The 14967-nt window shown below is 41.9% G+C and overlaps 1 protein-coding gene across 1 annotated transcript in view; it reads left to right on the top strand.

Annotated features, from left to right (window-relative positions):
- SIMC1 (SUMO interacting motifs containing 1) overlaps window positions 1-14967 on the top strand; it is an 83631-nt gene that overhangs the window by 26313 nt on the left and 42351 nt on the right. Inside the window, exon 2 of the mRNA XM_027552646.1 lies at window positions 10860-12431. Within this exon, the coding sequence (XP_027408447.1) occupies window positions 10860-12431 (1572 nt within the window). The remainder of the gene's footprint in view (window positions 1-10859; window positions 12432-14967) is intronic.

Raw genomic sequence — 14967 nt, 5'->3', positions numbered from 1 at the left:
CCTGGTGGGCTGCAGTCCATGGGGTCGCTAAGAGTCAGACACAACTGAGCGACTTCACTTTCACTTTTCACTTTCATGCATTGGAGAAGGAAATGGCAACCCACTCCAGTGTTCTCGCCTGGAGAATCCCGGGGACGGTGGAGCTGGTGAGCTGCTGTCTATGGGGTGGCACAGAGTCGGACACGACTGAAGTGACTTAGCAGCAGCAGCAGTCCCCTTCGTACCTAACAAGTTTCAAGTTAAAAGCCTGCATGGTAACCTTACCCATGGGAAAAGCAGATAGGATCTTTAGGGAAGGGGGCTTAAAACAAAGAAAGGGAACTCTGAGTTCAGCCCTTGGTTCTAGTTTCACCAAATAATGAAGCCATTCCATTTACCTTTTTGGAAAAGAGTGATAGAGAGAAACCTGAAGTATCTCTATTATTTTCAGTCTTGTTGAATGAAAGGTCCATATGTGAGGTATGGAAGATGAGCTTTCCCCCTGAAAATTTTTTTTTTTAGATTCAGTTGATGTTTCTTGAGCACTTTTGCCATTTTCCAAAAGATGCTGTGCCAGTCATTATGGTATTATATTCAGTCCTAGTGGGAAAGATAAGCAACTGATATTGGAATATTGTAAAAAGACCTGGACCTAGGAAATTCTTCCTTCAGCAATATGACTGACTGACTTTAAAGGAATCTCTGCTAAAACAACAACTAGATTCTGAAATAAACTAATTTTTCCTGCTTGCTGGGTTGGCAGGAATTAACGGAAATCTCGAAGGAGAACAGTAAAACCAAAATCTTGAGATAACCTGGAGTGGTGAAGAGCAAATCCCATTATCAGCACCATAATCAGGAAGTAAGTCTTGGACCAGCCCTTTGAAGCTGTAAATAAACGAGACTTCTCATTTAAACAGATCCAGAAACCTAAAAGTAGTTTGCTTTCTGGGTTTTAATTTTTATAGCTAGAAAATATGAATGATATTCACCTCACAGGGTTGTTGTGAGGCATCTGGGTCAGAAAATAGGGTTATTGGGGTAGACAAGGGCTTTATGGGCTTATTGCTGTGTTTCATTCTGCAGATGCAGACTGTTAGAGGGCCTTCTTGTTGTTCAGTTGCTATGTCACGTCCAACTCTTCTGTGACCCCATGGACTATAGCCTGCCAGGCTCCTCTGTCCATGGGATTTCCCAGGCAGGAATACTAGAGTGAGTTGACATTTCCTTCTCCAGGAAATCTTTCTAACTCAGGGACTGAACCCGAGTCTTCTGCATTGGCAGGCGGATTTTTTACCACTAAGCCACCAGGGAAGCCCATTGGAGAGTCTTAGTCATCTGTATTTCCATCTGATGACATAATTATTAAAACTAGAAAGATAATTTGTTATCTCTGAAAACTTAGAGTAATATGTGATAAAATGCAAATTAGTTAATTAGGAGTTAGGACTATCAGAGGACAATGAGATGAGAGGGTAAACAATTGTCATTAGATTAAATTTATTCATTTATCTAATGAGTTAATAAATACTATGAGTTGAGTCTAAAACACTATGTAAGGGTACAGGATACAAGAATAAGTTACTGTCTAATGAGGGGAAGGATATGGAAGTGCTCTGTGATATGCACTAAAGTGATATTGGTATGTACAGAGTGCTTTGGAGTAATCAAAAAGGGAAGCAATAAGCTCTCCAAGGTTGAGCAATGCAGTTGAATTGTGCTTCCAATCTGTGAAACTCTTTGACCTGCCAAAATACTCTCTGCCGCTGCTACTGCTAAGTCACTTTAGTCGTGTCCGACTCTGTGCAACCCCATTGACGGCAGCCCACCAGGCTCCCCTGTCCCTGGGATTCTCCAGGCAAGAACACTGGAGTGGGTTGCCGTTTCCTTCTCCAATGCATGAAAATGAAAAGTGAAAGTGAAGTTGCTCAGTCGTGTCTGACTCCTAACGACCCCATAGACTGCAGCCTACCAGGCTCCTCCGCCCATGGGATTTTCCAGACAAGAGTACTGGAGTGGGGTAGTTAAGAATCAGGCAGATTTTTAACTAGTGTCAGGGAGACACTAGTGAGAAATCTACTGAAAGATAGCTGCATAGGGCAATATCTATGAATTTGCTGCTCTTTTAACAGACTGCATTCCCTAATCACTTGCCACTTAAGTGACAAAGCTGAAATGTTTATGGTTTTGAAATGTCAGGAGATAGAGGTAAAGGATAGCAGAGCAGCAAAGAATTAGGGCTGCAATCCCTAATCTCTTGAAGCAAGAAAATCACAGGAAGGGCAAACCCCAAAATTAAAGTAAAATCTCTGCCCAAATGAGAACCACCCTGTCCCTCACCACCAAAAGGTCAGGTTAAAAGGGTAGCAGTTGGAAAGCATAAGAACAAAGATAGCAGCACCTACATTGTGTGAAGGAGATGAAGCTTGCAGTTTGACTTCAGGCAGACTAACTACTAGAGCAACAACAACAATGAAAGGACAATTTTTGGAAGAAAACAATCAAATCATTACATGTATCTATAAAACTCAATTTTCAACCAAGAATTACTAGACATTCAAAAAAACAGAAGTGTGACTCATTCTTGGGGAGGAAAAAAAAAGGAGGCAGTCAATGGAATCTGATGGGAATGAGCTTAAGTGTTGGATTTAACAAAAACTTCAAAATAATTACTATAAATACATTTATTCGGTTAAAGAAAATAATGACATCAATGAGTGAATAGATAGAAAATCTCAGCAGAGAAATGAAAGCTATAAAAAGCAGAAATTCAGTTTATAAAAACAGAAAATTTGGATATAGAGAGACATGCACAGGGAAGGCAATGTGAAGACACATAGGGAGAAGATGGCCATGTGATGGGAGTGCTGCATCTGCAAGCCAAGGAGTGTCACTGCTGATGAGCAGAAGCTAGATGAGCCCAGGAAGTCACCTCCCCTACAGCCGTTAGAGCCCGTCCCTGGTGACACCTTGATCTTGGACTTCAGAGCTGTGAGACAATAAAATTCTGTAATTTTTAGAAAAGAAAAGTTCAGAAGTTTAAAAATACAGTAACTAAATTTTTAAAATAACTAGATGGGCTCAGTGGCAAATTAGGAAAGAAAGCAGGTGATGGCAGGTGGGGAGAGACAGAGATGTTTGAGATGGAACAGTAGAAACCACCCAAGTTTAAGAATAGAGTACAGTAAAAGATGGAAAAAATTGAACAAAACATCAGAGATCTGCAAGGAAATGCCAAGTAATTCAAAAAATAGAGTCTTTTAAGGAGGGGTGGGTATAACTGTAAAAAAAATTTTAAAGAAATAATGGCTGAAATTTTCTCAAATTTGGTGAGGAAAAAAATGAGTTATACATCCTAGAAGCAGAGCAGACTCAAGATGAACACAAAGAAAACCACTACTGTCCAGAAAAAAATATGTTACATAGGGACTTCCTTGGTGGTCCACTGATTAGGAATCTACCTGCCAGTGTGGAGGACACAGGTTTGATCCCTTGTCTAGGAAGATCCTGTGGCAACTAAAAACCCATGCACCATAGCTACTGAGCCTACACTCTAGAGCCCAAGAGCCACAGCTAGTGAAGCCTTTGTGCTCCAGCGCCAGTGTTCCCACAACAGGAGAAGCCACTGCAATGAGAACTCCGTGCGTCTCAACTAGAGAGTAGCCCCCACGTGCTGCAACTAGAGAGAAGTCTGCATGGCAATGGAGAACCAACACAGCCAAAAATAAATAAAATTATTAAAAAAAATAAGGACAAAATAGTGACAGTTTCAGATAGAATGAGAGAATTATCATTAGCACTCTTGTACTACAAGATATTTTAGCTGAAGGGAAATGACACCAAATGGCACGTTGGATCTACACAAATGAAGGAACTAGGAATTGTAAATGTGTATAAAATAAAGAATTTTCTTCTATTAATTTCCTTAAAAATGAATAACTGAAAGTAAAGACTTATGCTATATATATTATATATATATATATATATAATATATATGACAAAAATAAAGAATGGGGCACAAGGCAAGAAATATTTTGTAAGATTTCTACTTTTTTATCTTGAGTATGTTAATATTTTTCCTAAGTACACTGGAATAAATTGAATCTGTATACTGTAACCACATGAAAAGTGTAAAAGTGTTAGTCACTCAGTTGTGTCTGACTCTTTGGGACCCCATGGACTACAGCCCTCCAGGCTCCGGTGTTCATGGAATTTTCCAGGGAAGAACACTGGAGTGGGTAGCCATTCCCTTCTCCAGGGAATCTTCCCAAGCCACGGATCGAACCCAGGTCTCCTGCATTGCAGGCTGATTCTTTACTATCTGAGCCACAGGTAACCACATGCGTGCTAAGTCACTTCAGTCATGTCCAACTCTTTGCGGCCCTTTGGACTGTAGCCCACTAGGCTCCTCTGTCCATGAGATTCTCCAGGTGAGAATACTTGAGTGGGTTGCCAAGCCCTCCTCCAGGGGATCTTCCAACCCAGGGATTGAAACCATGTCTTTTACATCTCCTGCATTGGCAAGTGGGTTCTTTACTTCTAGCAGTACCTGGAAAGCCCAAATAAGAGCTGAAGAGAGGAGTTAGACTATAGCCCACCATGCTCCTCTGTCCATGGAATTCTCCAGGCAAGAATGAACACTGGATTGAGTTGCCATTCCCTTCTCCAGGGGATTTTTCTGACCCAGGGATCAAACCCAGGTCTCCTGCATTGCAGGCAGATTCTTTACCATCTGGGCCACTAGAGAAGCCCTTGAGTAACTGTTAAAAATATAATTAAAAAATAAATAGCTAGAACCCCAACAGAGGAATTAAAATGGAATTCCAAAATATATATGATTAACTCAAAGGAGAGTGGGATAGGAGGAACAGAGGAAGAGTTAACAGGACAAATAAGAAATAAATATATGGATGCAGATATAAACGCAAATATATCAACAGTTAAGTGTAAATGAACCAAAAACTAATCAAAAGGCAGAGGTGGTTAGATTGGACCAAAAAGCAGTAACAACTATTAGCTATTTATATGTGGTGCACTTTAAATACAAAGACACAAATATGTGGAGAATAGAAAGATAGAAATACACTAGGCAAACAGTATGCCTAAGAAGGTGTCTCTATTATTTACCAGAAAAAATAGACATCAGTACAAGGAAGATTGCTGGAGACTTGAGAGGATAAATGTTGTTTTAATAATGATAAATGGGCTAATACATTAAGAAGGTAGAATAATTTTAAGTATATTATTACACTTAATAAACAGAATTTCAAAATATGTGAATCAAAAACTAACCAAACACAAGGGGAAAATGGTCAAACCCACAATCTTAGTTGGACACTTTAATACACTCAGTAATTAATAGCACAACTGCATTGCTTCAGAGGTGAAGAAAGTCAAAGATCCAAAAGTCGTCAACAGCCATGACCTAATTGACATTTATAGCCAACAATTGCAGAATGCACATTTTTTCCTCCAAATATACAAGGAACATTCAGCAAGTAGGCCATGTGTTAGGGTATAAAACAAGCCTCAATGTAGTTCAAAAGATTGAAATCTTACAGGGTTTTGTTTTCCGACCATAGTGAAGGTAAGCTTGAACTGCATGATAATAAAATGACTTTGTATTAAAAACTGTGGGATGAAGCCACAGCAGTACTTACAGGAAAATTTTTAGCTTTAAATGCTAATGTTAGAAAAGAAAGATTTCAAAAATCAAGTTATCTAAGCTTCCAGAGATGGGAATACCAGACCACCTGACCTGCCTCTTGAGAAATTTGTATGTAGGTCAGGAAGCAACAGTTAGAACTGGACATGGAACAACAGACTGGTTCCAAATAGGAAAAGGAGTACGTCAAGGCTGTATATTGTCACCCTGCTTATTTAACTTCTATGCAGAGTACATCATGAGAAACGCTGGACTGGAAGAAGCACAAGCTGGAATCAAGATTGCCGGGAGAAATATCAATAACCCCAGATATGCAGATGACACCACCCTTATGGCAGAAAGTGAAGAGGAACTAAAAAGCCTCCTGATGAAAGTGAAAGAGGAGAGTGAAAAAGTTGGCTTAAAGCTCAACATTCAGAAAACGAAGATCATGGTATCCGGTCCCATCACTTCATGGGAAATAGGTTGGGAAACAGTGGAAACAGTGTCAGACTTTATTTTGGGGGGCTCCAAAATCACTGCAGATGGTGACTGCAGCCATGAAATTAAAAGACGCTTACTCCTTGGAAGGAAAGTCATGACCAACCTAGAGAGCATATTCAAAAGCAGAGACATTACTTTGCCAACAAAGGTTCGTCTAGTCAAGGCTATGGTTTTTCCTGTGGTCGTGTATGGATGTGAGAGTTGGAGTGTGAAGAAGGCTGAGCGCCGAAGAATTGATGCCTTTGAATTGTGGTGTTGGAGAAGACTCTTGAGAGTCCCTTGGACTGCAAGGAGATCCAACCAGTCCATTCTAAATGAGATTGGTCTGGGTGTTCTTTGGAAGGAATGATGCTAAAGCTGAAACTCCAGTACTTTGGCCACCTCATGCGAAGAGTTGGCTCATTGGAAAAAACTCTGATGCTGGGAGGGATTGGGGGCAGGAGGAGAAGGGGACGACAGAGGATGAGATGGCTGATGGCATCACTGACTGAATGGACATGAGTCTGGGTGAACTCCAGGAGTTGGTGATGGACAGGGAGGCCTGGCGTGCTGTGATTCATGGGGTCGCAAAGAGTCGGACACAACTGAGCAAGTGAACTGAACTGAACTGAAGCTTCCACATTAAGAAAGTAGAAGAACTTCCCTGGTGGTACAGTGGATGAGAATCTACCTGCCAATGCAGGGGACACAGATTCCATCTTGTCCAGGAAGATTCCATGTGCTATGGAGCAATGAAGCCCATGCACCACAACTACTGAGCCCACACACCTAGAGTCTATGCTCCACGACAGGAGAAGTCACCACAATGAGAACTCATGCACTGCAATGAAGAGTAGCCCCTCAGCACAGCAGTGAAGACCCAGCACAACCAAAGATAAATACAAGATGAATAAATTGTTTAAAAAAGAAGTTAGAAAAAGAAGGCAAGTTCAAACCCACAGTAAATAGAATGAAGGCAATGATAATGATAACAATAGAAATAAATAGATGAAAAACCTGGTCCTTTGTAAATATCAGTAAAATTGATAAACTTCTAGCTAGGCTGATCAGGGGGAAAAATGCAAAGGATATAAGTTACCAATATTGAGCATAAAAAAGAAAATTGGGGATAAGTCTATATGGAGTTTAGAATTTAAAAGATATTAAACACATTTTGAAAGACTTTATGCTAATAAATTTGACAATTTAGATGAAACAGACCAGTTTCACAAGTCACAAAATTAACACGAGATGTAGAAAATGTTAATAGCCTTATGTCTTCCAAATTTTAACTACAAAGCAAATTCTAGGCCCAGATAGCTTCACTTCTATAAACACTGAAGAAAGATGTGGTACCAATCCAACACAGCCTGAATAGAGGGGATGAGAATAGTTCCCGAGTCACTTCAAGAAGCCAATTTTATTTTAATAGCAAAACCAGTAAAAGACTATAAGAATAGAAAACTACAAACTAAGGGGAAGGGGACGACAGAGGATGAGATGGTTGGATGGCATCACCGACTCAGTGGACGTGAGTTTGAATAAACTCTGGGAGTTGGTGATGAACAAGGAGGCCTGGAATGCTGCAGTCCGTGGGGTCACAAAGAGCTGGACACGACTGAGGGACTGAACTGAACTGAACTGAATATCCCTCAAGAATATGTAAAGATTCTTAACAAAATATTGATATGTTAAACCAAACTGTTGAAAAAGAGTAATACATTATAACCAAGTGGAGTTTTCCCCAGGACTAATTTAACATTAGAAAATCAATGAATATAATTTTTGATATTAATAGTACAAGGGAAAATCATAAAATAAGAGGTACAGAAAAATCATTTGACTAATGACCATTCCCAATTAAAACTCTCAGAAAACAAAATAAGGAAACTTTCTCAACATGATATGGGGCATCTATGAAAACAACACAGCTAACATGGTACTTAATGATTATATGTCTGCTTTCAGCACTTTTATTGAGAATTGTACTGGATGCCTTAGCCACTGCAATGGTGACAAAAGGAAATAAAAGGCATGCAGATCGAAAAGGAAGAAGTAAAACTCTTTTATTTACAGACATGATTTCTTATATGGAAAACCTTAAGGAATGTATAAAAAAAAGTTACTTGAACTAGTAAGTGAATTTAGCTAGGTCAAAGGACACAGGGATAATACACACACATAAATCAATAGTATTGCTTTATACTAGCAATGAATAATTGGAAAATAAAAAAAAATTTCCATTTTCAATATCATTTAAAAGCATCAAGTTCTTTGGGATCAAAAGAAAAGTTTTGGGGACTTCCCTGGTGGTTTAGTGGATAAAACTCCATGCTCCCAATATAGGAGGCCTGACTTTAATCCCTGATCAGGGAACTAGATCCTACATGCTGCAAATACAACATGGTGCAACCAAATAAATAAATATATTTTTTAAGTGTTTCTTCAAGAGAGAGATATATGTGTAATTATAGCTGATTTGCATTGCTGTATGATAGCAACCAACACAATATTGCAAAGCAATTTTCCCCCAATTAAAAATAAATTTTTTAAAAAGTGTTTACTATTTAAAAAGAAAAAGGTTTGTACAGATGCAGTGGGAATATAAGGAAGGAAACAAATACTTTGAGACCAGAAGTGATCTGGAAGAATTTTCAGACACAGTGATATCTGTGCTGAGTTTTGAAAGACAAGTAACTTTCAAACAATCAAACAGATAATAGTCATTTCAGGCAAAAGAAAGAACCATAAGCAAACATAAAGATAGAAATACTGAGAAAGCATGGCATATTTAAGGATCTAAAGTATTTCTATGTGATTTGCTCAAATGAAGAAGAGAAATCAGGAAGACACTAAATTATGAAGGACTCTAGCTCAGCTAAAGGGCTTCCCTGATGGCTCAGAGGTTAAAGAGTCTGCCTGCAATGTGGGAGACCCGGGTTCAATCCCTGGGTTGGGAAGATCCCCTGGAGAAGGAAATGGTAACCCACTCCAGGATTCTTGCCTGGAGAATCTCATGGAGGGAGGAGCCTGGTAGGCTATAGCTCACGGGGTCGCAAAGAGTCGGACACGACTGAGCTACTTCACTTTCACTTTCTAGCTCAGCTGGTAAAGAATCCGCCTGCAATACAGGAGATCCCAGTTCGATTCCTGTTGTCTGGAAGATCCCCTGGAGAAGCGATAGGCTACCCACTCCAGTATTCCTGGGCTTCCCTGGTGGCTCAGACAGTAAAGAAACAGCCTGCAATGTGGGAGACCTGGGTTTGAACCCTGGGTTAGGAAGATCCCCTGGAGGAGGGAATGGCTACCCACTCCAGTATTCTTGCCTGGAGAATTCCATGGACAGAGGAGCCTGGCAGGCTATATAGTCCATAGGGTTACAAAGAGTGGGATACGACTGAGGGACTTCAACTTTTTCATGAGTCTTACTAAGGCCTTTGTCCTTTATCCTGTACCTCATATGGTGGGTTTTAAGTGAAAGAGACATGATAATATTGTGTTTTAGGAGTTGGCCATGGCAGAGGAATTCAGTTCAGACCCTTATAGCTATTTATGTTGAGTTCAGCTAGCAGTAGAGAGGCAGTGATACTCTATGGCTGCTTCTTAGGAATGAGGCATTTGGTTTCATCAAGCAATCCCTATTCCAGGATGAGATGCATGCCAACTTCTCACTTGACTCACTCAGAATCCTGTGTCCAGCTTTGGTACTGTTGACAGTGGTAACCATCACATTTGCTAAAAGAAATAGCGTGGAAACTGTGGTAGCAGCAATAGCATTGGTAGCCCAGCAGTTGCTACCTAATATACCAGTGGCAGTGGTACCCAACCAAGTGAAGAGACACCTGGAAGATAGAGCAATATTATTCCTGGCTCCTGACACAGAGGTTGTTTAAGTACCTCAACTAGCATCATTAGGCTTTGTGAACTGCTTCATCATTTTGCCAAGGAATGGTAGTGAAGATAGAAGATATTTTTGTAATTAATGTAGGCTTGAACTTACACTGGTTAGGTTTATAACTCTTATTGTATTATCCTCCATATCTGACTATAAGCTGATTATACATTGAATGAGGTTGTACATTCCTAGGGCCTAACAGGAAAAGAAAGAAACAGGCCTGGGTTTGAGTGTCTTTCTCTGCTTCATAGCTAAATAATTCGTAACCCTCTGAACTCTAGTTTCCCAATCTGTATAATGGAGATGATAATGCCTTCCTGATGATAAAATGCCTTCCTGATAGGGTAACCGTGAAAATTAAAGATGTATAGAAGTACTGACCATGTTCTTAGCACAAAGTAGATTGTCTTGTACTAGCTTCCCTTCTTTCGCTTCTATTGTAGGTTATCCTATGTATTTGCTTTTCCAAACAAAGGTGGCTTTTCACTTTGACTTAAGGTTGAAATCTTCCCTACTACTCCCCTGAAATCTTCCCTACTACTCCCCAGTCTACTGTGGACCATAAAACATTTCCCTCTGTGCCCTCTGTTATGTGCTTATGGCCTTTGGATAATTTAAGAAGGTATGGAAGTTGGCAGCTTTGACAACAGTGAAATTGTGACCAAAGGAAATAAACTAATACTTATGTTATACAAGATACGTAAATTGTCAATGAAATGAAAAGGTAAAATAGGTTTAGCCTTAAAAGCTAAGCTTTAAGTCCTCTTAGAAAAAGCTAAGACACCCCCTCCCCCACTTAACCTCTTATCTTCTCACAATCCTTCAACAGGACTTCATTTTTTTTTTTTTTTTTAACAGGACTTCATTGACTTAACTAGAGAAACCAGACCAAGGGCAAAGGATCGCAGTGGACTCTGTGTGATTGACCTGACAGGATCTGAGGAAGAAAATAGACCTATTGCCACTCTTGACTTGACTCTAGAACCTGTTGCTCCTTCCCAGAAAGAGCCAGCCAGTCTTCAAGCATGTGCCAGCCTCTGCAGCAAAGAGACAGTGGAAGGGTGGGTGGACAGAAGCTCTAGGCCTGCAGCACGGAGAGTTATCAACAGTGATCCTGTGGATTTGGACCTTTTGGAAGAAACAGCATTCGAAGGTCCCCAGCCACCCATGTCTATCAGTGGGGACTCTGTTTACCCAGTAGAGCCGAACTGTAGCTCAACCATATTCAAAGGTGACCTCAGCTTCTTGGCAAGCCTACAACCCTCTTCAAATATTCACTCCCTCCCCCAAACCAGCAATAATAGTAGCAGTAGCAATCAAAGGATACCCTTGCCATGCCCACAGCAAGATGTGCCATACCCACCACAAGCCTTGCCATGCCCACTGCAAGCCTTGCCATGCCCACTGCAAGCCTTGCCATGTCCACCTCGAGCCTCCTCATGCCCACCGCGAGCCTTGTCATGCCCATCACAAACCATGCAGTACCAGCTACAAACTTTGTCTCGCCTGCCTCAAGAAGAGCTGTGTCCTCCTCAAGACATGCCCTACCCTCAGAATGTGCCAGGCCCCCAGCAGGGTATGCCGAGTCCACCTCATGGTTCATCATGGCATCCTCAGCGCTCACTAAGCCCACCTCAACACTCACTGGGCCCACCTCAAGATGCACCAGCTCCACCTCAGAAGATATCATATCTGGAAGATGTGTCCCATCTACAGGATGTGCCACAGTCCCTGGAAGACATGCCACAGACACCACAAGATATGCCACAGTCATCAGGAGATATGCCACTGTCACCGGTCAGCATACCACAGTCACCAAGAGACATGCCACCATCTCTGGTCAGCATGCCACAGCCACCAGCAGATGTGTCACAGTCACCTGTCAACGCACCTCCATCACCAGGAGATGCGTCCCCGTCACCAGGAGATGTGCCGCCGTCACCAGGAGATGCGCCGCCGTCACCAGCAAGTGTACCGCATTCATCTAGAGAAGTCTCATGCTTATCAGGAGATGCCCTTCGTTCACCTGGGGACATGTCACGCTCATTGGTAGACATGCCACCCACAGTTGGACAGTTGGCTCATTTACCAAAAATCAGGCCTGCCTCTCCCCAGAATGACATACAGAACCATGACACCCCTATGGATGTCTTGGCTCCATCCTCTCCAAGCTCCTCTCCCAGCCCACAGTCCCCAGAGTTTGAGACTTCCTTAGAGAAAGTTCCTTGGCTCTCTGTCACAGAAAATCCAGCCAGAAAAGAGAGATCACTGTCAGAGCCTGTCAACCCCGGGTGTGCCCTGATACAGACACAGATACCGCAAGGCGGGTTGTACAACAGACCGTGCCTACATAGACTGAAGTACTTCTTACGACCTCCGGTGCATCACCTCTTCTTCCAGACACTAATACCAGATAAAGACACAAGAGAGGTGAGCTAACATGCCTTCCTTGGGGATCAAGTGTCCTTTGTACAGGCCTTGTATATGCTCCAGGGGGTCCACACATGAGAGAACAGGACCAGTTGAGTTTCACATTGTTAGAAATGTGCACTAAAGAACTGATGCCATCCCATGTAGAATCAGGTCCGGGTTCAAATTCAGCCTCACACTTAGAAACCAGCATTGGAGACATCACTTTTTGTAGTTCAGTCGCTAAGTCATGTCTGACTCTTTGTGACCCGATTGACTGCAGCGTGCCAGGCTCCTCTGTCCTCCACTATCTCCCTAAGTTTATTCTGATTCATGTTCATTGAGTAGGTGATGCTATCTAACCATCTCATCCTCTGGTGCCCCCTTCACCTTTTGCCTTCAATCTTTCCCAGCATCAGGGTCTTTTCCAATGAGTCGACTCTTTGCATCAGGTGGCCAAAGCATTGGAGTTTCAGCTTCAGCATCAGTTCTTCCAATGAATATTCAGGACTGATTTCCTTTAGAATTGACTGGTTTGATCTCCTTGCAGTCCAAGGGACTTTCAATAATCTTCTCCAAGACCACAGTTCAAAAGCATCAGTTCTTTAGTGCTCAGCTTTCTTTGTGATCCAACTCTCACATCCATCCACGATTACCGGAAAAACCATAGCCTTGACTAGATGGACCTTTGTGGGCAAAGTAATGTCTCTGCTTTTTAATATGCTGTTTAGGTTGGTCATAGCTTTTCTTCCAAGGAAAAAGTGTCTTTTAATTTCACAGCTGCAGTCACCATCTGCAGTGATTTTGGAACCCCAGAAAATAAAGTCTGTCACTGTTTCCATTGTTTCCCCATCTATCTGCCTTGAAGTGATGGAACCAGATGCCATGATCTTAGTTTTTTGAATGTTGAGTCTTAAGTCTGTCATTAGGGAACTGCAAAAAAAAAAAAAAAATCACATCTACTAAGATGGCTCTAATAATATTTTTATTTAAATATAGTTGGTTTACAATATCATGTTAGTTTCAAGTGTATAGCAGAGTGATTCCATTATTTTTTCAGATTATACTCCATTATAGGTTTTCACAAGATGTTGAATATAATCCCCTATATAGGGGTTTCTATATAGAAAACCCTCCAATGTCCCCCTCCAATGCAGGGGACATTGGTTCAATCCCTGGGTGGGGAACTGATATCCCACATGCCATGGGGCAACTAAGCCCATGTGCTGCAACTCCTGAGCCCATATGCTGTAGAGCCCACATACCACAACTAGAGAGAAGCCCATGTGTTGCAACTAGAGAAGCTCATGCACTGCAACTAATAGGGGTTTCTATATAGAAGCCCCTAAAAGCCGGTTTCTAAGCTATATAGTAAATTCGCCCAGTAACTTCTTAGCCAGGCTCTATGCTGCCACTTCATTCCTTAATTAAGGACCTTAATTCCTCTGAGTCTTTGTCTTTAGCTCTAGAATGGGTCATAACGCCTGTATCATGTCATTGTTTGGCTTAAAGGTAAACACATAGACACATGAAGCAACCTCTCAGGGTTTATAGGAATGTTATATGAATAGTAGTTCCCCTTAAGGATAAGGGCATTAGAACAATTTATAAACCTTATCTAAAATTTGTAGAGCTCTCCATTTGTAGGCAAGATCAGTTCTGGGTGTTCTTTGGAAGGACTGATGCTGAGGCTGAAACTCCAGTACTTTGGCCACCTCATGCAAAGAGTCGACTCATTGGAAAAGACCCTGATGCTGGGAGGGATTGGGGTCAGGAGGAGAAGGGGACGACAGAGGATGAGATGGCTGGATGGCATCACTGACTCGATGGATATGAGTTTGAGTGAACTCTGGGAGTTGGTGATGGACAGGGAGGCCTGGCGTGCTGTGATTCATGGGGTCGCAAAGAGTCGGACACAACTGAGCGACTGAACTGAACTGAATGAATAATACAGTTTCAAGATCATAAAGTGCATCACACGTAAAATAGTCACCAAAGCAAGATTTTTGTTCTTCTCTTGCTCTTAATTCTTGTTACATGCTATTTACAGTGTTGGTTTCTCATTAGTGAGACCAGAGGAGTTACACTCAGGTGGCTTGAGACATAAGAAAGCTAGCTGGACTTCTTTCCTCCAAAATGCTAACTGCCCTCTCCCTAGAAGGGCAATTCTGCTGCTGCTGCTGCTGCTGCTGCTGCTGCTGCTGCTGCTGCTAAGTCACTTCAGTCGTGTCTGACCCTGTGCGACCCCATAGATGGCGGCCCACCAGGCTCCCTCGTCCCTGGGATTCTCCAGGCAAGAACACTGGAGTGGGTTGCCATTTCCTTCTCCAGTGCATGAAAGTGAAAAGTCAAAGTGAAGTCGCTCAGTCGTGTTCGACTTTTCACGACCCCATGGACTGCAGCCTACCAGGCTCCTCCGTCCATGGGATTTTCCAGGCAAGAGTACTGGAGTGGGGTGCCATCGCCTTCTCCAAGAAGGGCAATTCTAGCCATCACTATTTTACTGTTACACATAAACTGTCAAAATTTTGTCTGGTATTTCAAAATTAATGCTTAT

Source organism: Bos indicus x Bos taurus, chromosome 10 (genome assembly GCF_003369695.1).
Source record: "Bos indicus x Bos taurus breed Angus x Brahman F1 hybrid chromosome 10, Bos_hybrid_MaternalHap_v2.0, whole genome shotgun sequence".
Lineage (NCBI taxonomy): Eukaryota > Metazoa > Chordata > Mammalia > Artiodactyla > Bovidae > Bos > Bos indicus x Bos taurus.
Note: the sequence above shows the minus strand (reverse complement) of the source record. Positions and strands in the feature narration are given on the sequence as shown.